Here is a 25,817-nt window from a genome sequence, read left to right on the forward strand (position 1 = left end):
TTTTTAAGAAGCGTCTGTTCATATCCTTTGCCCACTTTTTTTGAGGGGGTTGCCGACTTAGGTTTTTGTTTTTGTTTTTGTTTTTCTTGTAAATGTGTTTAAGTTCCTTGTAAATTCTGGATATTAGACCTTTGTCAGATGGGTAGATTGCAAAAATTCTCTCCCATTTTGTAGGTTGCCTGTTCACTTTGATGATAGTTTCCTTTGCTATGCAGAAGCTCTTTAGTTTGATTAGCTCCCATTTGTCAATCTTGGCTTTTGTTGCAATTGCTTTTGGCATTTTTGCCATGAAGTCTTTGCCCAGGTCTATGTCCTGAATGGTGCTGCCTAGGTGTTCTTCTAGAGTGTTGATGGTTTTTGGTTTTACATTTAAGTCTTTAATTAATCTTGAGTTAATTTTTGTATAAGGTGTAAGGAAGGGGTCTGGCTTCAGTTTTCTAAATAGGGCTAGCCAGTTTTCCCAGCACCATTTACTGAATAGCAGATCTTTTCCCCATTGCTCGTTTTTGGCGGGCTTTTCAAAGATCAGATGGTTGTATACTTGTGGTGTTATTTCTGTGGTCTCTGTTCTGCTCCATTGGTCTATATGTCTGTTTTGGTACAAGTACCATGCTGTTTTGGTTACTGTAGCCTGTAGTATAGTTTGAAGTCAGGTAGTGTGATGCCTCCAGTTTGTTCTTTTCACTTAAGATTGTCTTGGCTATACAAGGTCTTCTTTGATTCCATATGAAATTTAAAATAGTTTTTTTCTCATTCTGTGAAGAATGACAATTGTTGTTTGATGGGAATAGCATTGAATCTATAAATTACTTTGGGCAGTATGGTCATTTTCTCAATATTGATTATTCCTATCGATGAGGATGGAAGGTTTTCCATTTATTTGTGTCCTCTTTTCTTTCCTTGAGCAGTGGTTAGTACTTCTCCTTGAAAAGGTCCTTCACATCGCTTGTTAGCTGTATTCCTAGGTATTTTATTCTCTTGGTAGCGATTATGAATGAGAATTCATTCATGATTTGGCTCTCTGTATGCCTATAGTTGGTATAAAGGAATGCTTGTGATGTTTGCACATTGATTTTGTTTCCTGAGACTTTGCTGAAGTTGCTTATCAGTTCAAGAAATTTTGGGGCTGAGATGATAGGGTTTTTTAAATGTAAATGCATAGTAGGCATTTTATACATAAACATGTTTTGGATGACTGAATTTTGCATTGGCACATGTCATCTGCAAACAGAGACAACTTGAGTTCCTCTTTTCCTATTTCAATACCCTTTATTTCTTTTTCTTGCCTGATTGCCCTGGCCAAAACTTCCAATACTATGTTGAATAGGAGTGGTGAGAGACAGCACCCTTGTCTTGTACCAGTTTTCAAAGGGAATGCTTCTAGCTTTTGCCCATTCAATATGATATTGGCTGTGAGTTTGTTATAAATAGCCCTTATTATTTTGAGATGTGTTCCATCAATATCTAAGTTTATTCAGAGTTTTTAACATGAAGCGATGTTGAATTTTACCCAAGGCCTTTTCTGCATCTATTGAAATAATCATGTGGTTTTTGTCTTTGGTTCTGTTTATGTGATGGGTTACACTTACTGATTTGCGTATGTTGTATCAGCCTTGTGTCTCAGGGATGAAGCTGACTTAATCGTGGTGGACAAGTTTTTTGATGTGCTGCTGGATTCAGTTTACCAGTATTTTATTGAGGATTTTTGCATCAAATTTCATCAGGGTTATTGGCCTAAAGTTTTCTTTTTTTATTCTGTCTCTTTCCAGTTTGGGTATCAGGATGATGCTGGGTTCATAAAATGAGTTAAGGAGGAATCCCTCCTTTTCAGTTGTTTGGAATCGTTTCAGAAGGAATGTTAACAGCTCCTCTTTGTATTTCTGTTACAATTCAGCTGTGAATCCGTCTGGTCCAGGGCTTTTTCGTTTGGTAGGCTATTAATCACTGCCTCAATTTCAGAGCTTGTTATTGATCTATTTGGGTATTCAACTTCTTCCTGGTTTAGTCTTGGTAGGGTGTATGCATCCAGGAATTTATCAGTTTCTTCTAGTTTATTTGTTTAGAGATGTTTATAGTATTCTCTGATGGTAGTTTGTATTTCTGTGGTGTCAGTGGTGATATCCGCTTTATCATTTTTTATTGTGTCTATTTGATTCTTTTCTCTCTTCTTATTAGTCTAGTTAGTGGTCTATCTATTTTGTTAATTTTTGTCAAAAAACCAGTTCCTGGATTCATTGATTGCTTGGAGGATTTTTTTGTCTCTTTCTCCTTCAATTCTTCTCTGATCTTAGTTATTTCTTGTTTTCTGCTAGCTTTTGGATTAGTTTGTTCTTGCCTCTCTAGCTCTTTTAATTGTGATGTTAGGGTGTCGATTTGAGATCTTTCTAGCTTTCTGATGTGGGCATTTAGTGCTATAAATTTCCCTCTTAACACTGCTTTAGCTGTGTCGCAGAGATTCCAGTACACTGTCTGTTCTCATTGGTTTCAAGAACTTATTGATTTCTGCCTTGATTTCATTATTTACCCAGGAGTCATTCAGAAGCAGGTTGTTCAATTTCCATGAAATTGTGTGGTTTTTAGTGAGTTTCTTAATCCTGAGTTCAAATTTGATTGCACTGTAGTCTGAGAGACTGTTTGTTATTATTTCTGCTCTTTTGCATTTGCTGAGGATTGTTTTCCTTCCAATTATGTGATCGATTTTAGGATAAGTGCCATGTGGCATTGAGAAGAATGTATATTCTATTGATTTGAGGTAGAGAGTTCTGTAGATGCGTACTAGGTCCGCTTGATACAGAGCTGAGTAAAAGTCCTGGATATCCTTGTTAATTTTTTGTCTTGTTGATCTGTCTAATACTGACAGTGGGGTGTTAAAATCTCCCACTATTATTGTTTGGGAGTCTAAATCTCATTGTAGGTCTCTAATAACTTGTTTTATGAATCTGGGTGCTCCTGTATTGGGTGCATATATGTATTTAAGATAGTTAGCTCTTCTTGCTGAATTGTTCCCTTTACCACGATGTAATGCCCTTCTTTGTCTTTTTTGACCTTTGTTGGTTTAAAGTCTGTTTTGTCAGAGGCTAGGATTGCAACCCCTGCTTTTTTTTTTTTTTTTTTTTTTTTTTTTTGCTTTCCATTTGCTTGGTAAATTTTCCTCCATCCCTTCATTTTGAGCCTGTGTGTTTCTTGCATGTAAGACTAGTCTCCTGAGTACAGCACATCAATTGGTCTTGACTCCATATCCAATTTGCCAGTCTGTGTCTTTTGATTGAGGCATTTAGTCCATTTACATTTAAAATTAGTATTGTTATGTGTGAATTTGATCCTGTCATCATGCTGCCATTTGGTTATTTTGCCCACTAGTTGATGCAGTTTCTTTGTAGTGTCATTGGTCTTTATATTTTGGTGTGTTTTTGCAGTGGCTGGTACTGGTTTTTCCTTTCCATATTTAGTGCTTCTTTCAGGAGCTCTCGTAGGGCAGGCCTGGTGGTAACAAAATCCCTCAGCATTTGCTTGTCTGGAAAGGATGTTAGTTCTCCTTCACTTATGAAGTTTAATTTGGCTGGATATGAAACTCTGGGTTGGAAATTCTTTACTTTAAGAATGTTGAATATGGGCCTCCAATCTCTTCTGGCTTGTAGAGTTTCTGCTGAGACATCCTCTGTTAGTCTGATGGGCTTCCCTTTGTAGGTGACCTGGCCTTTCTCTCTGGCTGCCCTTAACATTTTTTCTTCATTTCAAACTTGGAGAATCTGATGATTATGTGTCTTGGGGTTGATCTTCTCATGGAGTATCTTAATGATGTTCTCTGTATTTCCTGAATTTGCGTGTTGGCCTGTCTTGCCAGGTTGGGGAAATTCTCCTAGATAATGTTGTGAAGTGTGTTTTCCAGCTTGTTTCCATTCTCTCCATCTCATTCTGGTACTCCAATCAATCGTAAGTTCGGTCTTTTTATGAAGTCCCGTATTTCTTGGAGGTTTTGTTCATGCCTTTTCATTCTTTTTTCACTATTCTTGCCTGCAGTAAGGTGGTCTCCAAACTGATATTCCTTCTTCCACTTGGTCAATTTGGTTGTTGATACTTGTGTATGCATTGCAATGTTCTCATGCTGTGTTTTTCAGCTCCATCAGGTCGTTTATGTTCCTCTCTAAACTGGTTATTCTAGTTAGCAATTCCTCTAACCTTTTATCAAGGCTTTTGCTTCTTTGGGTTAGAACATGCTCCTTTAGTTCATCATAGTTTTTTATTACCCATCTTCTGAAGCCTACTTCTGTCAGTTCATCCATCTGATCCTCTGCCCACTTCTGCGCCCTTGATGGAGAGACGTTGCGATCATTTGGAGGAGAGGAGGTACTCTGGCCTTTTGGGTTTTCAGCATTTTTTCATTGATACTTTCTCGTCTTGGTGAGTTTGTCCAGTTTCAGTCTTTGAGGCTGCTGACCCTTGGATGGGGTTTCTGTGGGGACCTTTTTGTTGTTGATGCTGTTGTTGCCACTTTCTGCTTGTTTGTTTTTTCTTTCAATAGTCAACTCCCTCTTCTGTAGGGGTGCTGCAGTTTGCTGGAGTTTCACTTCAGGCCATATTCATCTGATTCGCTCCTGTATCCTGGAGACGTCACTCAAGGAGCCTGGAGGGCAGCAAAGATGGGTGTCTGCTCCTTCTTCCAGGATCTCTGACCCCAAGGGGCACCAACCTGATGCCATTAGGATGCCAGTAGGGTATCTGACAACCCCTGTTGGAGGATCTCACCCAGTTGGGTGGCACAGGTAGCAGGACCCATTTAACGAAGCACTTTGACCCTTGGTGGGGAGAGTGTGTTTCACTGTGGGGAAACCCTCCCATCTGTGCTACCCAGATTCCTCAGAACTACTAGGAGGAGAAGCTAAGTCTGGTGGTCCGCAGAGACTGCAGCCATCCCTCCCCCTCCGCCTAGGGGCTCAGGCCCAGGGAGATCTGAATTCTGTCCCTGAGCCTCTGACTGGAGTTGTTGGAGATCCTGCAGGGAGGCACTGCCCACTGAGGGAGAATGAGTCAGGGTTGGGCCTGAAGAGGCACTCTGGCCGCAGACTGCCACGGCCAATGCGTTGGGTTGTGGGGACATGGGTTGGGTTGTGGGGACACGTGTTGGGACCAAGCTGTCCAGCCTCTCTGGCTCCAGCAGGGGAAAAGCACAGCCTGGAGCTATAGAAACGGGTGCCACCTTTCCCCTACCTAGGGAGCTTAGGTTGTTAGCCAGCTGTGAGTCCCAGTGCTGGCTGCTGCCCCTCCCCCAAGGAGCTCAAATGGCTTAGGCAGCAGGCAGCGGCAGCAGGTGCTGGTTGCCCTCCCCCCGGGAGTTCAGTAGGCTTAAGCAGATTCCAGCTGAGAGGCTGTAAGAATCTGCTGGTTCTGGGGTTGGGACACTAGACACCGGTGGCGTGGGTTCGCAAGTGGGATCTTCAGATCTGTGGGTTGCACAGTTCTGTGGAAAAAGCAGTTTCCTCAGCTGGGTAGCACGCTCATTTACCGTCTCCCTTGGCTGCGGGGAGGGGGTTCCCCTTCCCTGCGTGGCTTTCAGGTAGGCCACCGCCCCACACTGTTCTTCCTTCTGTCCATAGGTCACACCAGCCTTCTAGTCAATTTTGATTGGAGAACATGGATACTTTGATTGCTAGTGAAGGATTCACTCGCTTATTATGGTTTTTTCTGTGGGAGCCTCCGAACGCGGCTGTTTCTAGTTGGCCATCTTGGCCTCGCTCCCCAGACCTTCTTATTAGTTTCTATTGATGACAGAAGAGAGAGAATGAAGCCAGAGAGAGAAGCCTGAGCTGTGACCTGCAATGGAGCAGCCCTGCCCCTGACTTGTGTGGTCCAGTAGATGTCCGGTGTTCCTCTCTCCCTGTCAGAAGGCCTCTCCTTCTGGAGGGGATGGAGTGCAGACCGTTCAGAGATGTCATTCATCTTTAGGAATGGAGCCCCAGTGCCCCACTGAAAGGTGATGGGACAGCTTCAAGGAAGGATGATGGGATAGTGGTGGAATGTCCGGTGTGCTGGTTGTGTGTTTAACCTGTGCGAGACATTAGTGACGTGCGTAAGCACCGGCACCTGGGTCCAAGGATCAGGTTGACCAGGGCCATTTCAGAACGCATAGAATGCCCAGAGGCCGCTTTCTCTTGCCTAAGTCCTAAGGTTTTGCCGAAAACCTGCACACAGAATGTCAGACCCCACAGCTGGTGCCCAGGCAACGTTTCAGACTTGGGTGGGTATAATTGGGCTGTTCCGTCCTGCTGCCTGAGAGCCTATGCAACATTAATTCTCTGTCGGAACCGTTGTTCCTTTTCTTGTAGACAATTCAAGGGTCAGGAAGACAGCCCCCTGTGGACTCCTATGGAATGTGAATCTGAGCCTTTTTTTACTGCTTCTCATTTCCAAGGACCTTTACTTCCTGTAAAATGCCCCTGCAATGCTGACCTGGCATGCAAATAGAGTCTTTTTTTTGTTGTCTTTTTTTTAAAGACGTGTGATTTTCTGTGTGGAGTTGGATGTTTGTGAATCACGCACATATAGTATGATAAAGTAGAAACCCCATCAAAACTAAGTTATCTTAGATAGGAGACTTTTTTTTTTACTTGCAGAACTCAAAATTAACTTTAAAAATGAATCTTTTAAAGTGATCACTCTAAAACCATAAACCATGTTCTGGACTAGAACACTGACATATGAAAATTCCAGGTACAGGGCCCTAAAACCTTATTTCCCTGTTTTTGTGGTCTTGACTCTCTTGAACCTGAAATGAAAGTGGCCTTACCTCTGTGTTAGAAACCCGTGAGTATGCATAACAGGTTTGAGATTGGCAGACTGTCCAAATAGGTGTGCCAAGTCCACATTTATCTACTTGCCAAACATCTCATAAGCAGCTATTTACATCACAAATGTGGCATGATACTGAAATGATCAAGAAACATTCTCTGCCTTCAGGGAACTACAGTCACTGAAGGGAAGACAATAAAATTGATGATCACAATGCAGTGTGATGAGTCCCAAAGTCTGTGCATAAACAGGGTATTATGGGAGTGATAAGTAGAGCTAACATGTGTCAGGCACTGTGCTAAGCACTTTGCATGCATAGCGTCGTTAATACTTGCAGCTGCCCACTGAAGCAGTTATTGTATTGCCATTTTGTAGCTGAAGAAACTAGGGTTTAGAGAGCATAAATCAGTTGTTCAAGGTCACAGTATGAGGAAGTAGCACAGCCAGTGTATGAATCAGAAACTTTCAAAGCAGTGCTCAAGTTTATGAACACTTTAAGAATACAAAGGAGAGAATGAGACTCAAAAGGCCAGTGAGGATGGTGCTGGAGCTGAGACTTGAAGATGCCTAAGGGTTTGGATAAAACAGAAGAGACCCAAGCAAGGCCCCCCTGGGTGGTGGATGCTGAGTGAGCAAAAGTTTCAAAGAATGCAAGTGCATGGCACCACTAAGGAAGTAGATGAGATTGAAATGGCATTGAGAAAAGAGTTTGGGGGAGAGCCAGTTTATTATTTTAATTCTACAAACCTTTCTTTTGACCTCAAAATCCTCTTTCAAGGGTCATATTTTATTAGCTTCTATTTTAGTAACTGCTTAACACTTTAGAACGAACATCTTGTATAACATCCAACCCTGAAGAAAGGACCAGTTTTACCCATGTCGGCCTTCTCTCTACAGTAAGGAAATCACTTCTCTGACCACTCTTAGAATTGCTAATGGTTGATGATTCCTGGTTTAGATTAAACTGGAAATTACACACATATGTCTGTTTCTCTGGCAACATCTCTCTAACCCAGGTGAATCACATTGATATTAAAACACAAAATTCAATGAATTAGGGTGTCCCCATTGGTTTGAGTTGGAGAAGTCCTGATAAAACATATTGAAATAATTTTATAAGAATTCTTAGAGTTTGGCAACTTTGAAAAATAAAGGAGTCGATTTTCTTTTCTACTTCTCTAGTCTGGAATAATTTTTCCATGTAGCCAAGTGAATGGATTTTGAGTAGAAAACTGCAAACCATCTGAAAAGGCCAAATGTAAATTAGTCACTTGGAGCAATAACCACATGAGCTGGATGCCTGTCATTAATTATTTACCTTTATCATTTACATGCAGATAAACTTTTGAGTACTTGAGGGCTGTCACTTTGTGAGGGACTTGCTTTATGATCTAAATGGCAAAAAATTAAAAACTTGACAATATTAAGTATTGGTGAAGGTTGTGGGTGAAACAGGTATTATCAGGGCTGATAAGGAAGTAAATTGGTAACAGCATTTTGAAGGACAATTTCTGGTACCCAGTAAAATAAAATATATATTTCCCTTTCTCAGGGTCTACCCTATTGAGAAAAGAATGTAAAACAATCTCTCATGTCCCTCAACATGGGAATATGTAGGTAACTTTGATAGAGCCATACTCTAGAATACAATGCAACATTTAAAATCAACGAATGAGTCTTATGTACACTAACATATGTAAAGCTGAAAACGTATTATTGACTAATAAAAGAAAACTCCTGCCATATAAATACATTTAATATAACTTTGTGTAAATAAACACAAAATAAAATGAAACAATATAATTTAAAAATCTAGAAGGCTAGGAAACATTAATAAAAAGGTGACCCAGGAAGTGGTGAAGGCACTGAGATTGCTGGGTATAGGGTGGTCAGGGAACCTACACTTACTGGTAACTGTTTTACTTAACCCTAGCTGTTTAAACAACTAAAGTTTGATATTCTAATGTCTTAACACCATAGAAAGGTATTTTTTGCTCCAAAGTCCAAATGAGTTCTCCCCAAATGTGGCAGCTCCCCCTCCTGGTGGTAATTTAGGAAACCAGAGGCTCCTCCGTTTCCTGACTTCTCCATCCTTAGGGCAGTGAGTGGGGCGGGGAGGTCTCTGGAATCTGCCCACTGTGTCTTCAGTGTCTGAATGTCAGAGATAGGGAGACAGTGCACCAGTTACACACAGAATTATTTTACTGGCCTGTCTGGCAGTGGGATTTCCCTTCTTGACGCCTATTCTGTTGAACAAAATGAAAACAATGGAAGTGTCCATTAGGCACTGGCCACAACTCTGTCATAAGACAGCACTGAGCTAAAAGGGAGTTTGAGGATTCTGTAAGGTCTAGCTCAACACCTGGAGAAAAGAATCAAATTTATTGTGATGAGCTAGTGAGTACCTGTGAGAGTAATATGGTTTTTTCTTTTTGCACATGTATTACTAATGTGACTTAAGAACTAATTATAATTAAATCAAGACATAGAAATTAACCAACATTGATTGATTAAAAACAAGTGTTCCATTTTATTCCACCCTAACTCCAAGTAAGCTATGTAGTTTTACTTCTCTGATCATGGAATTTCTCTCCTATTAAAAGGAAGGTGTGGAAAATAATCATAGATAACCTAATTACTTTTATTAAATAATTGTCGGCATTTTGTATTTTATTTTTTTCCACATCTGTTAAGTGCCATTCATGATCACTAATCAAGAGCTAATCAGTATTACCATAGTTGAGATCATCCTACTTGAATCAAAGAAACATGTTAAGTATGTTCCTTTTTAATGATTTTTTAAAAAAACATGGAACTAGCTAAAGTTGCGTTTTAAGACCTTTAGGAATCCATTGGGATTAGGAAATGCTGCTGGGAATTACTGGACTAAACCTTTTGTTGGCCCTATCTTTCTAACTTAGCATCCAGCAAGTGGCTCAAATAGGGCACTGCTTTTACTGACATTTGTGAAAGGAATGAATTAATTCATAAGTTAAATTTATCCAAAAATGTGGTATATGTGTGCATAAGAGAATGTAAGGTTTATGCTAAGAGTAGAAAAGGTATTCAATAATTGATAATATATTAATGAATAGTTTTCAAAAGGAAAATTACTTTATTACTGAAAAGGCATGCAGTCAAATTAGACGTTTATCAGGATTAAAAAGAAAGAAGTCATAAAAGCAAGGAATAGAATAATTGTTTGTTTTTCTTTCCATAGTAAGTAACAAGATCTCAAATCAACATTTAGTACTTCCCCTAGTCCTAGATACATTCCCTAAAACTATCAAGGGGAAAAAAGAATGCCCACTACTTCCCTCATTATTTAAATTTTTTTCTGAACGTTCTGTTTTTTTTTTTAATATATATATACACACACACACACAATATATATATACACACACATATTTTCTCATCTTATTGCAATGTTATTGCAATATATATACATTATTATATATATATTCTCATGTTATTGCAAGGGTTAGAACAGGACTATATATAGGAAAGGAGGATCTATATATAGGTAAGGAGAAAGGGAATAAAAATATCAATATTTGGGAATAATAGATTATTTGGTCCAGAAAACTTTTTAAAACCTTCCCAAAACACTATTAATATTAATGAGTATTCAGTTAAATGCCTGGGTTACAAATGGAAATACAATTTTTAAAATTCCATTAACCATTTAGCATAACTAAAATATTCAAGGATCTTAAGAAATGTTAAGTATCCAAATATAGAAAACTACAAACCTCAGAGGGTGCAACGTATTTTTTGGTGGCCAGGCACTATGGCTCATGCCTGTAATCCCAGCCCTTTGGGAAGCCAAGGCAGGAGGATCCACTGAAGCCAGGAGTTCAAGACCAGCTGGACCCCGTCTCTATAAAGAAGTAAAAAATTTAGCCTGTCATGGTGGCACCCGTGTTCTCAGCCTACTTGGGTGTCTGAGGCAGGAGGATTCTTTGAGCCCAGGAGTTCGAAGTTACAGTGAGCTATGATCGTACCACTGCACTCCAGCCCAGGTGGCAGAGTGAGACCCTTTCTCTAAAAGAAAGAAAAGAGAAAAACTAGGGAATTTTTTAAAGATAAAAATAAAGATTTAAACAACTGGACATGCATTTCATATTCCTTTATAGGAACATTGGATATTGTAAAGATGTCAACTTTTTCTTAGTACATTTAATTTAATTTGAATCAATCTCTCTCCGTGTTTCTTTTTTGAATTTAACATAATTACTTTAAGATTCATATGAAGAATAAAAAACAGTACAGTTATGACAATGCTGACATAAAAGAGTAATACAGAGGGCAAAAATAAATCTACCAGATGTAAACTACATCCTAAAATTTTAATAACTAAAAGGATATTGTACCATCATAAGAAGAGAGCAAGAGCTCTGTGTAATGGAGTAGCTTATCCAGATGAGATCTTCCAAGGCATAAATATGTAACATCTGACCAAGGCAGCAGCCTAGATGATGGAAATATATCACCTTCTCTAACTAATGCTGTTGCTTCTCCCGGGACCGCTCTCTTCCCCCACCCTCTGTGCCTGATTAACGTCTCTGTATCCCTCAGCTTGGGTCTTTCTCTGACACCTCACTCTTTCCCCATGGACTCTGTACTATCTTTATGAGCCATTAGTAACAGAGCATGGACTTATTATGGAAGTCATTAAAGGACTTCAATTTCATACTTAGAGGGTGCTTGATTCATACTAAGAAGTCCAGTTAGAAGGAGGTCTCCATTGCTGTGGACTTCTCCTGTACAATGTTATTGTCTGTACTTTGGATCAAAGTCGAAAGAGTTTTGCCACCATGAAAGACACACATCTAGAATAAATAGCCCATAGTATCACTGACAGAATTAAGACCCAAAATAATCTGAATATGTCGAAGTACTGGGTTCAATTAAATGAGATGAATTCTATCAGGTTTACATGTAAGCTCCTATGACTTGGGACCTATAAACTCACACATTTATTGCATTGACTCATTCATTATTGTGTGTCAGACAATGGGGAAACAGGAGAGACAAGATGGAGCCATGACACACTTTTAATTGGTGAATTAATGATGCTAAGAATTGCTTGATCAAAAGCTCTGTAGCAGCAGGAATGGGGTCTGTCTTAGTCATCTTTGTTTCTCTAGCACTTAGCACCTAGTGTGAGATAGGGTGACTGAAGTCTTGGTCAAGTTATTAAAAATTTGGTAGGTAGAAAGTGGAAGAAAAAATGCCTATTAAATTTATAAGAGGATCAAAAATTTTTATGGCATTTGGAGACCATGTTGGCAGCTGGAAGTGCATTTAGGAAAAACAGAGTAAATTATATCATTGGCTAAAATCTTTCAATGTCTTGACATTGCACTAAGGATAAAATGGAAGCCATTTGCCATGGTTTAGAAAGTCCCACATAATCTGACCCTGCCTCTTTCTGTGACCTCATCACTATCATCTTGTTCTCTTTGACCACCCTCCTGCCACAAAACCTTCTTTCTGATACCATAACACACCAAACCCATTCAATCAAAATTCATTCCTGTCTTAGGGCTTTTGCCCCTATGGTTCCTGGGCCTGGACCTCTTTAATTCCAGATCTTCACATGGCTTTGTTCAATTAGGACTCATCTCCGTCATCACTTCTTCACGGCAGCCTTCCAGACTGGCCAATCTAAACTAGTTGGCCTTCCCGAGCCATCAGGTTTATTCTCTGTCTCCTTACTTGTCTATTTCTAGCACCTAGAACAATATCTGGCCTGTAGTAGTTACTTAATAAGTATATATGAAATAAACAAATCTTTGAAATAGCAAGACAGATCATCAGAGAGAAAATATTCAAGTAAATTAGTTTGGTTGAGAAAATAAGGCATATTAGAATGAAAGTTATGCCAATTTATAAAAGTAAAATTAATTAATTAATTCAACTTGCATTCCCTTCATCAAGAACAACGAGATCTACCTTGAACTAGTATCACCCCCATCACAGGTCAAGCATATTTTACTGCTATTGTTTTGGCTATATATAATGGTTATTTACTATAAATGAAATCATCAGTCTTGTTTATCTCACTCCTAGGACCATATTCATTTGCAGGTCAGCATAATGCATTTACTGATTTCTGAATACAGATAAGTTTAAAGTTTAATGACTCTTGGTGTTTATTATGTATCTGAATAATAGAATTTCCATTTGGATTTTTGACATATAGCAGAACTGCAGTAGCTTTAGCAGAACCACATAAAACTACCCAGATTTAGCCAACAAATTTATCTATTTTCATGTTTAGATACAAATTTTTTAAATCCTAGTATAGTAAATAATTTTAATATAATTAAAACGTTTGCCTAATTAAAAACATATGCTTGGTTATATGGTTCTCTCGAAGAGTTGCAAAATCATCAGCTACATAATGATCATATGTCAAATGGCATTAATATATTGTTAGTAACAAATTTTCCTCTTACTTCACATTTTATTAAAATCAGACTCTCAACCCCTTTTATTTCTTGGAAGCGAATTGTCTTTGAAACACATAAATTACAGGCATTTAAAATTTTAATTTATGCCCCCAAATTAAAAAGTCTCACATTAGATGATGTTTTCTCAAAAGACTTGTAGAACTTCAGAGCACTTAAACATAAACTTGAGAGTAGCAGTTTGGTAAGGGTATTTACCAAGAGCTTAGAGTCCCAGCTAACAGACTTCTAGAGAGTTAGAAACTCTCAAAATAAGAAGCAATCACTACGTTGATTTCCCTAAAAGTATTTGTGTATGTCTATTTTACCACAACCTCACCAGGTTTATGTTTTAATCTTTTTTTATTATTTTAACTTTGTATTTCAATAACTAGTTTGAATATTTTCCTCTGTGGTTATTTTCTACATGCAGTTTCTTTCACGTGAATTACTTATAAACATCCTTAAGAGTTTTTTTTAATGCATTTCATAATTACTAAAAGAGATAAAATGCTCTAAAAGGCAGACCTTCTGCTTTGGGGAGGATGTACAGTAGTTTATGTCTTCTTTATGATCTCCCAGCTTGTATTACACCATTTTGTTTCTAAATAAGGAAAAAAGTTAGTTAACATCAATGAATATCTGGTAGATAGCCTAATATCTACAAGTAATACCTACAAGAAAAGATAGAAGCTAGATCCTGCCTCCACCACACCATCACCCTATCAACTTCCATAGCAAGAATTTCTAGGGAGTAGGGATGGATGTAAACAAAACAGAACAACAGTGAAAATCTCCCTGAGGAGCTTGAAGGCAGGGATCCACAGCACAATTAGCTATGAATAAAATCTTAGCTATTTCTGGACTAATCATATTTACCTATAAAGTGTAGGGTATAATTTAAACATTGTTTATACACATTTCAGCACCTGAATAATTTAATGTATGATTTTCTTTTATCTTTCATGAATACATAGATAAATAATGTATGGTATATTTTACTCACCTAACATCACAGAAAATCTTCCTGTGTTATCTGGCTCTCCACACTTCCCAACTTTTGGAGCTTTGATCTAAATGTGTTAGAAAAATACCATCGCCATTATAATCTACTATAATCTTAATCTCACTCCAACAATATTGAAAATATAAAAAATTAAAATCGCCAGGCGCGGTGGCTCACGCCTGTAATCCCAGCACTTTCGTGATCCGAGATGGGCGGATCACGAGGTCAGGAGATCGAGACCATCCTGGCTAACACGGTGAAACCCCGTCTCTACTAAAAAATACAAAAAACTAGCCGGGCGAGGTGGCGGGCGCCTATAGTCCCAGCTACTCGGGAGGCTGAGGCAGGAGAATGGCGTGAACCCGGGAGGCGGAGCTTGCAGTGAGCTGAGATCCGGCCACCGCACTCCAGCCTGGGTGACAGAGCGAGACTCCGTCTCAAAAAAAAAAAAAAAAAAAAAATTAAAATTTAAAAAAATTAAAAAAACAAAAGAAGACATAATCCTTTTCATAGGAGCACAATGTAGATTTATGTATATCAATATTTAAATTATTTTAATTCCAGGGATAAAAGTATAAATGTAAAGTGTAACTTTGACATGTGAATGTAACAGTATAAAATCTAAATAGATTTGGAACTGGTGTGGCTGTCGAGTTAGGTGACCGCTGAACCTACATCTGAAATGTTCACTGATTTAGTCATTTTTATCTGACTGTGCAATGCAGTGGCATGGTTGACTGCATTAAAAGAACTTGCTAATCTCAGAGCTTCAGAAATGATAAAATTGTACATCGAATTCAGGATACAGGAGATACTGATAAAGAGTTCAAAATCATAAATCCAGTTTTAAGCTTTATCAGCGATCACATCATGTTATAGATACTTAGATACTTGCTACCTCTCCTGATAGAAATGAATTTGAAAGGCAGGGACAAAAATCTAATTCAAATTCAAAAATGAATCTGAAAGAGAGGGACAAAAATTTGTGTTTGCAGCATCGACCGTCGACCATGGAGCTTTATACCTACTCCAGGTTCAGTGAATGTTTACAGAAGAAATTGATGAATGATCAATAGAATGATTTCTTCAGGCGCATGGGATTTTGTTCTGGCTGTCTGTCCCATTCACTGCACATTATTTATGTATTGCACATTGCATGCGTGTGTGCACGGTGTATGCGTGTGTTTCTTGTATTTTTGATTGCTCTCCTTTGTAGAACAGAAGCTGTTGGCAAGTATAGTCTCTGTGGGAAGCAGAATAGTGCCCCCTGCAAGATATCCGGGTTTGAATTCCTGGTATCTGTGAATGTGACCTTACATGGCAAAAGGGGCTTTGCAGATCTCATAAGTTAAGGATCTTGAGATGGGAGATTATCCTGAATTCTTTGGATGGATTCAGCGCAATCACAAGGATCCTGAAAGTTAAGAGGGAGGCAGAAGAGGAAGTGAGAATGATGCCTCGCCAGGCCCCAACTTCCCCCTGTGAGTTTTGAAGATGGAGGAAGGGGCCACATGAAAGGTGTGTGAACATCCTCTAGATGATGAAACAAACAAGAAAATAGATTCTCCCTGAGAACTTCCAGAAAGGAATTCAGCCCTGCTGACAACCTGACTTCAGCCCAGCAAGCCCTATGTCTGATTGTCCGGACTATGAAATAATAAGTTTGTGGTGTTGTAGGCCACTACGTTGGTGGTAATTTGTTACAGCAACAACAGGAAACTAATACAATCTCTGACACCTTTTTAATCTCCTGCAGCTTCTAACACAGTGTGTTGCACGGAGAGTCAGTTATCTCTTGTAGCTGATCGCTCTCATCACTTCCTCTTTATTCTCTCAGTGTTTACTACTCTGTCCATGCCAGAAGAGGACTGCAGTGGTCAGGATTTCTCTATTTGCAAATGACAGAAATCCAACATGAACCAGCTTGAGCCAATTAAAAAAAAAGAAAGAAAGAAAAGGAGGGGCACACCTCACACAAGTGTGACCTCTGAGGGATGGCATTGGCTTTATTCCCAGCTGAGACTAGGGCCCAAATCAGCCCATGAAGCCTCTCTGTCAATTTGCTTTGCTTTTCTTCTGTATTCAGCCTCCTATATTTCCATGACTTGCAAGTTTTTCCTGGCAAAACTTCCCTCTTTCTTTCAGGGAAGAATTCTTATTTGACTACCTTTGTGGCTAGTGTGGTTGAAAATTATCTACTGATACATTAAAAAACACCCCAACACATGTTGGCTTAAAATACAAACATTTCTTTTATTTACTTATGATTCTGAAGTTTGTGCAAGGCATGTCAGGGACAGCTCGTCTTTGCTCCATGTGACACCAGCTTGAGGCAGCTCAATTGGAGCTCAAGGATTCACTTCCTGGACAGCTTCTCCCATGCAAGTTAGTGCTGTTTGTTGGCTGGAAGCTCAGTTGGGGTTGCTGGATGGAAGACTCAGTTCTCCTTCACATGACCTCTCCACATGACTAGGTTGGGCTTCTCATGGTCTGGCAGTCTTAGAGTAGCAGGACTTTGTATGTAGCAACTGACTTCTTCCTGAGAACAAAGTGAAAGCTTCCAGTTCTTTTAAAGGTGTAGCCCAAAACTGATACAAGGATACTCATGCCACATTCAATTGATTAAAGCCCATCACAGGGCCAAGCTCAGATTTATGGAGAGGAGACTGCATATTCAAGGGCGTGAATACCATTGTCATGGTTTACTGCGGCCACCGGACTGTGGGTTTAGTCTACTACGGTGGATAATGAACCTTTGTGACTAATCATCTAAACAGGACCATGGAAAAATGGGAGGGCAGGCTCTCAAAGGAAACAGGACTGAAAACAAACCTCCAGTATCCATGGCAACCATTTCCTAGAGTGCTAGAAATTATTCAATAAAGCAAAGCTATGTTTCTCTTTAAGTGTATTTACAATATAATTTGTACATTTTCTGGATTTGGGCAAGTAATTAAAAACTTAGGTTTAAAGTTAAAGACTCTCAAACGTTTCTCCCTTTCAACTTCTATTTTACTATGAATGAAAACGATGGTGCTATGTAGCAAACAGTGATCTAAAGGAATTAACTTGTGCAGGATTCATGATAAATAAAGTATAATGTTCCTAATCCAATGGTGGTTATTTGCCATAACCTTTTTAATGTGACAATTCTTTGGCCTACATCTGCATTTTTATAGTTTGCATTTATTCTCAACAGTATGAATCCCAAATTGTCAAATTACTTAGGCTGATTTATGATAATTAGCTTTAAGTTAGAATATTTGAAATGCATTCAATTAATTTTATCTGTGTAGTGAAGTACAATACGGATTTTAGCATTACAAAGTTTTCTTTATAATATTAGCTATGCATTTGTTAAAGGACATGGTGGACTCAAATTACTCTCATTTGAATTTTATATTTAGAAAATGAGCATGCAGTATTAGAGATTAGGCAGTATTTAGAAAATGCATGTAGAAGGATTATCTAGGATGGAATCACTGAAAATCCTGGAATATTTAGCACACACTTGTTGATTGATTTTACCTGCAGCAAATATGAGGCAATAACAACTGTGTAAATTATTTAGAGACTAGTCATCTGTATGGGGATTCCTTAAAATCATTTCAGAAAACAATTTGGCAGGGTATTTCCTTTATACTTATTTTTTCCAGGTTCATGTACAAAAGAGATATAGATCCATACAAAATGGATTATCACTGATTCTTTTATAATGAAATTAAATATTTTAAAACATTCAAGTGACGATTGGGTGATCTTTCCTAGCTAAAGCTTTCTTCGGTAGTTTATTTATCTTAAACATTATTTTTGTCTTTCAAAGGGTATTATATAGTGAATGTAAGAGATTTATTAAAAACCTTGGATTGCTTGAGAGTGCTTTAGAACTTTGCCTTAAAATCTGCACATAGGCAAAATTCCTGATATTATGAGTTGGGATTTTCAGTGTAAGAGGATTTCACATCACTGCTGAAAAAAGGGCTTGTTAGAGATTTCTAAGCGTCCTATGTCAGAAAGGCCCAGCTACTTACACAATCGCTGAAACTAAAATGGGGCAGGACCAGACACATGGAATGAAAGAGACCAATTTAGACCAAGTGAAAGGGATCAACTTCTCTTAAAATGAGCCTTTTATTCTAGAGAGATATCTTATACAGCTCCAAAAGCAGGTAGAATAATCAGCATTTACATAGTTATGGATCTCTTTGTATATGGAGATGGGAATTATTTTTTAAAGATTTCCATTGTTTAAAGCAGTCAGAGACATAGTGTTGGGAAGAGCAGATATTTTAGGTGTTTATAGACATGCAGTTAGAGACCCCAAATATTTACTTACAAGTCATGTGATCTTGAAACATTCAAAATAACCTCCTCACCCCGCCCCCCCCAACCACCATAATAACATTTTCAGGTATCAGTCCTGCACTCTCTTGGGGTTGTTCTGAAGATCCAATGAGAGAATACCAAAATACTTTACACACTACAAAGCATTATTTATATTATCACTACTAATAATAAAAATAAAACATGACTGGGTAACTGGCCTATACATGATGCATTTAAAAAGTCCAAGTAGATTGGAAGTGTCTTATTTTTACAAACATGTTCATTCCAAAAGTATACAAGGTCCAAAGTAGTTCATGCGTTTCCCTCCTATTATTTTTAAAGTACTAACCCTTATTTTATTGACTTGCAGTGGACACAAAATCTGGAGAGATGACTGGACACATTTTTCCTGAATAGTTGGGGATTATATTTTATTAACTGTAACCCAGAAGGGTCACGGCTGTTTTTAAAGAGAAATTTGCCTCTTTCTATGGTTTCTTGAGATGATCAGTATCCGGTTTTAGGAGGTTTGGCAATGGTGTTGGGTGTGTGGGGCTGGTGGGATATTTTTGTTAATGGTTTGTTTCTCTGTGTTTCTCTCCCAGCTATCGGCAGGACCCTCATCCCCCGTTACTTTAGCACTGTGTTTGAAGGAGGGGTGACCGACCTGTATTACATTCTCAAACACTCGAAAGAGTCATACCACAACTCATCCATCACGGTGGACTGCGACCAGTGTACCATGGTCACCCAGCACGGGAAGCCCATGTTTACCAAGGTACAGGACAGGCTCTGTCACATGCCCGGTTTTTTCCTACTCTGAGTGCATTAAAGAATAATAATTATGGTTTTCCTATGGAACCTGGGGCTGATTGCTCATCTCCCAGATACTTTCAACACCATGAGAGAATCTTCCTTGTCTGTGACATGGCTTGACTCTTGGGGTGAACACTGTTCTAAGATGTGTGCACGAGATACTGAGCACATGAAAATCAAAGAGGAGGGAGCCAAAAACTAAGAGGAAGAGAGGTTCTACTGCCTTTTTAATTTTAGTTGCTAGATTAGAATTGTTGTTTTATACAAAATATCTACTATAGCTGAAGGAACATATCCTGTTTTTGCGTGGTCAGCATTGTATTTGTGCTTTGTTACTGAAATAACTTTTTGGAGCTGAATTCAAATTTGAATAAGGGAAGAATCCTCTAACCATGACCCAACTGTAATCTGTAAAGGAACATAAAAACTTTAAAAAGTCAATGAAATTAGGGAATTCAATAAGCAGCTGAACAAGTATACCTATAAAAGAGTGAATGAGGGGAGGTCAAGTGTCAGGATCAGATTATCACAATGTTTGAGGCTGAATTCAAAGCCCCATGGAGGCTGTGAAATGAAAAACAGAAGAGACAGATCTTTAACCTCATCTTCTATACATTTTAGATCTACGATCCTTGCCCTACATAGAAAATTGACATATGGAGTGTTCCCTCTCACCAAAGACCTTTCTGGAACACTACAGATAATCTCTTTATGTCCTTTTGCAGGTAGAAAAATTAGTAAGAACAAATATTTAATCACAGAATCTGACAAACAGAAGTTTATTTTAATGAACACTAGTTCACTGCATTTTCACTAACACTCAACATGAAACTAATTTGTGATATTAATGATAGCAGCTATTTCTTTCAGTTCAAAACACAAATGACAACCCTCTCTTTATGCTTAAGAGAGGTTGAATCATCAGGGTTAACTGCAAAAGCCCAATGTATGAAACTGAAGATGTTATTACTTATGCAATTTTGCTGCAAGAATAAAAATATTTATTCATTGATCTTGTTGGTATAGTTTCATCTCTCCAGTACCCATGCTGGTGTACAAAACCAAAGGCAAAGGAAATGGTTATAAAATGCAAAACCAAATCATCAAATACCATGGATTCTATGGCATCTTAATTTTGTCAGTAGACTTTTTAAAATGTAGGAAAGGGTAGGGTTTTTCTTTCTTCCTGGTCTAAACAGGCAGAGAGGAAAGTTGTCATTCAGAGACAAAGAAGCTTCACACTGGATGCAGAAGTCCTGGCTGGCAATAGACTTTTGCTACATGGAAAGTAATGATCACCTGAATGATGGTTTAATCTGTCCATGTCTCACTTCATTCTGGAGATGCAGAACATTTACATAATCTTGTAGATCAGAGGGACATGGAAGCCATTCATTTTGCGAGCCATTCATTTCTAGTGTTACAAAGTCTTAGCACTGCAGAGAAAGCCTTTCTCTGCTGCTTCCTTATTGTTTTTTTTTTTTTTTTTTTTTTTTCCTCTAGGCTTAGTGTTTATTTTTAGGTAATTCAAGAGAAACATACCAACTCCTTATGCTGTAAGGGGGAAAAAAAATCCATGATAATTAAATTAAAAGCTTTGCTGTAATTAAGGAGTTGCTTCCAAAGCCAGTAGCCATTGAAAATAAAAATGCATTTTGTCGTAGTCCTTTTATATATTTACTCAGTTTCTTTCTTTCTCAGGCCAAAACTGATTCATAAATGAACATAGCTTCTCTGAAGGTTTAGTGCTGAACATTTGGGACTTGTTTTAGATAGAAAAGAATCCCATTCTTCTGACAAATCGATAAAGTGTTATTTTCATTCAAATCCAGAAACTAGGGTTTTCCTGTGTTGCTTTCTTTCTTATCCTGAAATTTTCCTCTCAGATGGTTGAGTGGTTTGTTCAGGTGTCTAAGGCAGTCACCAGAAAGACCTGAGCACTCCCCCGCACACAGCTCCCTTGCCCCAAGCAGCAATTGTTTGGACCACCCATCTGACGCGACTCCAAGGAAGTATATTTGCCGACTTTTGAAATGAATATTTCCATACCGTGATGAAAAATATCACTTTCTGAGAAATGGAGCTCAGTTACGTGGACTTAGTCCAGATGCTAATTATGCACATTTATTTTTAGGAAATTTGAAAGGATCCATTTTTTTTCTTTTTTTCCTCTCTCGATTTTTTGGTTTTTGTTTTTTTGCTCCTTGGTGATTATTATAATACTCAAAAACCTTTCCAATATTATTGTTCTTATATTAATTAAAAATAACTCATTTACATGTAATAAAATATTATGACTGTTTACTACAAAACAGTGGGCTAATGACCTTTCAGACCTTTTTACAAAGAAAAAGGGTCCAGAAGCCAATGCTTATTTTTAAAGGGAAGCCTGCTATTAGTACTTAGCATACTGTGTGCAGGCAGCATCGCAGTGTTCTAATTTAGGCTATCAATAAACTCTCATTCCCCAAATAGCATTTGACCCAGTGGTTCTGAGTTGCTTTTATGAAAATTTGGTCAACTCATGATTCAAAAATCAGCTGCAATCCTAATCAACAGAAATATTAACTATTCCTCGGGAGTATCATGAGCATTTTGCAATTTCCTGATACCAGGAACATTATCGATTATGGATAAATGTGTAATTAGAATTTTAAAACACACATTATAAAGCCTTTCTTTTGTGTTTTCAGTTTTTTAATCAAACAGAAAACAAGGTTTAATAATCAGAAGAGCAGACACCAAGGTTTTCAGAATTTAAGACTCCGAGTAATATTTATTTTTGAGGATGTGAACATGGGTGGATTCTGGGGAGGAACACTTTCTAGGGTACATTCTTGGGGTTAATTTTAGATTTTACAAACCGCAACAAAGTTCTGGCCATTACTGGACACTCTTATCATCTCTATAAAGATTGGTTTATGTTTTCTCTGTTCTCAATTTGTTATTATGAAAGTATTTACTGCTACAGAGAAGTACCATGGAAGTGTACCCACCAGTTTTCCTATATGAATACTTACTTATGTCTTTGACAGTTCATCCTTCTTACCTTAGCCTGTATACCACATTAGATTTCAGAATTTCTACTCTTCTCCTGACTCTAACCAAGTTATAATATCAATGATCAGATCATGTGTATGTTTGTGTGTGTGTGTATATATATATATGTATAATGCATATGTATGTATTTACATATGAAGTACCACTAAGGAAAATACAATGAGCTTTGCACAACTGTTAATCTAAAAGCACTACTCCATGCATGCTGTTCCAAGCATACAAACTAAGAAAATTATATAAACACTCCCACTTAACAAGCACACTTGATTTCATCAAAGCTATATGAGAATCATTGTATTATACAGCTAAATATACAGTCAATATTGCGTTACAATTAGCCAAAGAAAGAAAAGGGTTAAAAAGCTACTGGTTAGTTTGAGAAATGTTCTTTTTTAGTTCTCTTGTTCCTGGCCTAGTCTCAAGCTAGCACGTGATCGGCTGAATGCCTGCCAGCCTCTTTCTTGTTGATCCTCCGGAGACCATCTGTACTGGGGGCATTGATTAGAGTGTGTCTGCTGGGATTACATCTTTTCTGTTGCCATGCCAACTAATCAGCTGATTTTGGTTACCACAGAAACAAAATGTCAGAGCTCACAGTACGGTAACATGAATTCAGCACAACAGAAAATGTTTTCTTAATTGGGGACCCTTTTGATTTTGGATTCCAAGTGAAAGGCATCTTTTTTTTTTTTAAAAAAAAGGCCGACTTCAGATAAAAGCTACATTAATTGTATTGATTAAGAGGAATGCACAGAATTTTTCTGAAGAGAGAATATGTTAATTGCCTTTTATAGGCTATGCCTGTTTTTTATAATTTCTAAATAGGAAATACGTATATATTTTCTCTTATTTGCCTCCATTCCATTTGCTGGCTGTTGCATGTAAAGCAAATCACAAAGCCTTTGGTTTCCTTTAATTTCTATGATGGGTACAGGGTGTGGAGTGGCTGTCTAGGCCCTGGAAGGTGTGGGTGTAATTACTTGGGGAAGACCAGCCGTGACCAAAATCCTCCTCTGACCTTTCATTCAAGGAAGTCATTTATTTTTCCTTAAAGAAAACATAGTCAACTCAGATTTGATTCTAAAGATTCCTGCCTTGCACATGCTATACCCCAGTTAAACCCTTGGTTTTGACTGAAAATTAGAGGAGCCCAAGGCTTGCTGCAATTTTCCATTTGTAGGCCCATGACAGTTTGACTGCAAGAAAGGTCCCCAACTAGCTCACTCTGTTACCGTGAACAAAGGACACAATTTAACTTGACCTTACAGATGCTCCAATTGAGTCATCTGTCAGTAGGACTACATACATGCTTTCTCATTATGAAATTCTCTCCCAATAGAAGTAAACCAGACCCTTCACCTGCCCTGCGTTTGTGGTTCACAAATGCAAAACAAATATACTAGATAATTTTTTAAACGCTGACATTTAACTAAGCTAGTATTTGTTTAAATATCCAATAATCTCCCCCCTTTAAAAAGAGGATTATAGCATCCAAATATCCCTGTCCTGTTTTTGTCAAGACATTTCACTGTTGATGGCTCCCCATAGCTACCTCCCTTTTGTGAAAGCTGTCACCACAGGTGGCTTCTGTCATGCCGACACCCCAGGGGGAATTGTGTGGCTTAATCTCCATGCAACTCTTTTTAATGTCTTGGTAAATTAATTCCAAAGTTGATGATGCTCAAGGGGAGAGGTTTGGGGACACTGAAGTCTTCTCCCATTTCTATGCACTCAACTCTCATGGCTGAGACACCAGAAACAAGGCTCTGAAGACTACACAGTCAAGGGGTTTCAAGGCAAGGTGCCCACATGCCTGAGTTTACCCACAGATCCTGCTAATTGGATCTGAAGCAAAGGTCTTCACCCAGATTATCAACAGTTATCCCACAGTGTCTCTGAGGTCTTTGATAAGACAAAGATGGCACACATTAACAGCATCTTTCTCGAGTAGTGTCCCATCAACACTTGTTAGTAATTCTCCTGTACTGGCATTTGACTTGTTGAAAGAACATGTTACCTTCAATTTGAGCGCATGGAATGCACCCAACCCAGTCCTGTGGACCAAGTTGCAACCCAATTAGTGATGGTGTTTTGTATTAAATTTCCAAAGAAGAAAGTAATTATTAATATTTCATAAAAGGCTGATATAAATTGTTCACTATCTTCATGGACTGTAGTTTTACAAATACTTACATTCTCTCTTCAGTTAATTAATTTTTACTTATTTGTTTATTTGTTTTTGAGTGTTTTTTCAAGTGTCTGGAGTATTGTATGTTTGTTTTTAGTCTAGGAAATCTTTCTCCAAAAAGCTTGATCAGAAGCCCAATGCAGTAAAAAACTGAAAAATCAAAGCTGCTCAGTGAAATCCAGAAAGTCAATGAGGATCTCAAAGCCGAGATGGAGGCCCAGTTCCTCCCAGCAGAGCCCCTGAGATGTCGCCACTAGTGAAGCCCTAGGTCTCAGGTGGCACACGATGACCATTACTGGTCTAGAGCTTTGTGTTTTCTTGGGTAGCATTCTTTTTATCTGCAGCGCTATCATTTACTGCTATCCTACTACATGCCAGGCAGAATTCCAGGTAGCCTACGTACATAACTTTATTTAATGTATTTTCCTAACATCCTTACCCAAGGATATTTCTATTTCCATTTTACAGATGAGAAAAACTGGAATTTGGGGAATTTATTAGATTTTCCCCAAATTTCCAGAATAAGTAAAAAGTAGAATTGGGATTCAAAACCAGTACCCTCTGATGCCAAAGTATGCACCCACTATTTTGTACTGCTTTCCTAGGGCAGAAATGGTCTGATTAATGAGTTGTAACTATTTAAACTGAACCAATACACTACCGCCACTTCTAGCTCAGAGTTGACATAGGCTCAGTGGTTTGTGATTGCCTAGCACTTTCTTTGATTTCAAAGTTGTTAATAGCGAAAGGAATGGTAAATAAAATAGGAACTACATGCTAAAAATGCTATGAATATTAAAAAAAGATTAAAATGCTACTCTGTCACTGATTACTCTATCAAGGAAGAGACCCTTCAAAATTCTATTATGTTTCATTAATTATATATATTTTTCTTAGAAAGATAAAGTGTCCCATCCCCCTAAGACTGGCCTTTTATGCTAGCAGAATTTATCATTGCTGATGTGCTGAGATTCAAGGAATATACTCTTGACACATGCCTCTATTTTCCACATGTCAGTAACTGATACTAACTGCCTTGGGTTAAGCATTGTCCTCTGGAATTTCATTTTTGAAATAAAAACTTCCTCCAGTTGGATCAAGTTGTAGTAACTTACACTTAACCATGAATGAGTTTATTGAGTACTTTGTCCCAGAGTAGGATAACCAAGATTAGAATAAG

At 38.2% G+C, this 25,817-nt stretch overlaps 2 protein-coding genes across 10 annotated transcripts in view; one reads left to right on the forward strand and one right to left on the reverse strand.

Moving 5' to 3' along the window:
- Positions 1-25,817, reverse strand: part of MED28 (mediator complex subunit 28) — a 1,184,036-nt gene that overhangs the window by 1,008,399 nt on the left and 149,820 nt on the right. The gene's annotated exons all lie outside the window — the stretch shown is intronic.
- LDB2 (LIM domain binding 2) overlaps positions 1-25,817 on the forward strand; it is a 399,521-nt gene that overhangs the window by 293,166 nt on the left and 80,538 nt on the right. For all 9 annotated transcript variants that reach the window (XM_050791965.1, XM_050791972.1, XM_050791973.1 and 6 more), the window contains exon 3: positions 19,179-19,351. In XM_050791965.1, the coding sequence (XP_050647922.1) occupies positions 19,179-19,351 (173 nt within the window). The remainder of the gene's footprint in view (positions 1-19,178; positions 19,352-25,817) is intronic.

Source organism: Macaca thibetana, chromosome 5 (assembly GCF_024542745.1).
Source record: "Macaca thibetana thibetana isolate TM-01 chromosome 5, ASM2454274v1, whole genome shotgun sequence".
Lineage (NCBI taxonomy): Eukaryota > Metazoa > Chordata > Mammalia > Primates > Cercopithecidae > Macaca > Macaca thibetana.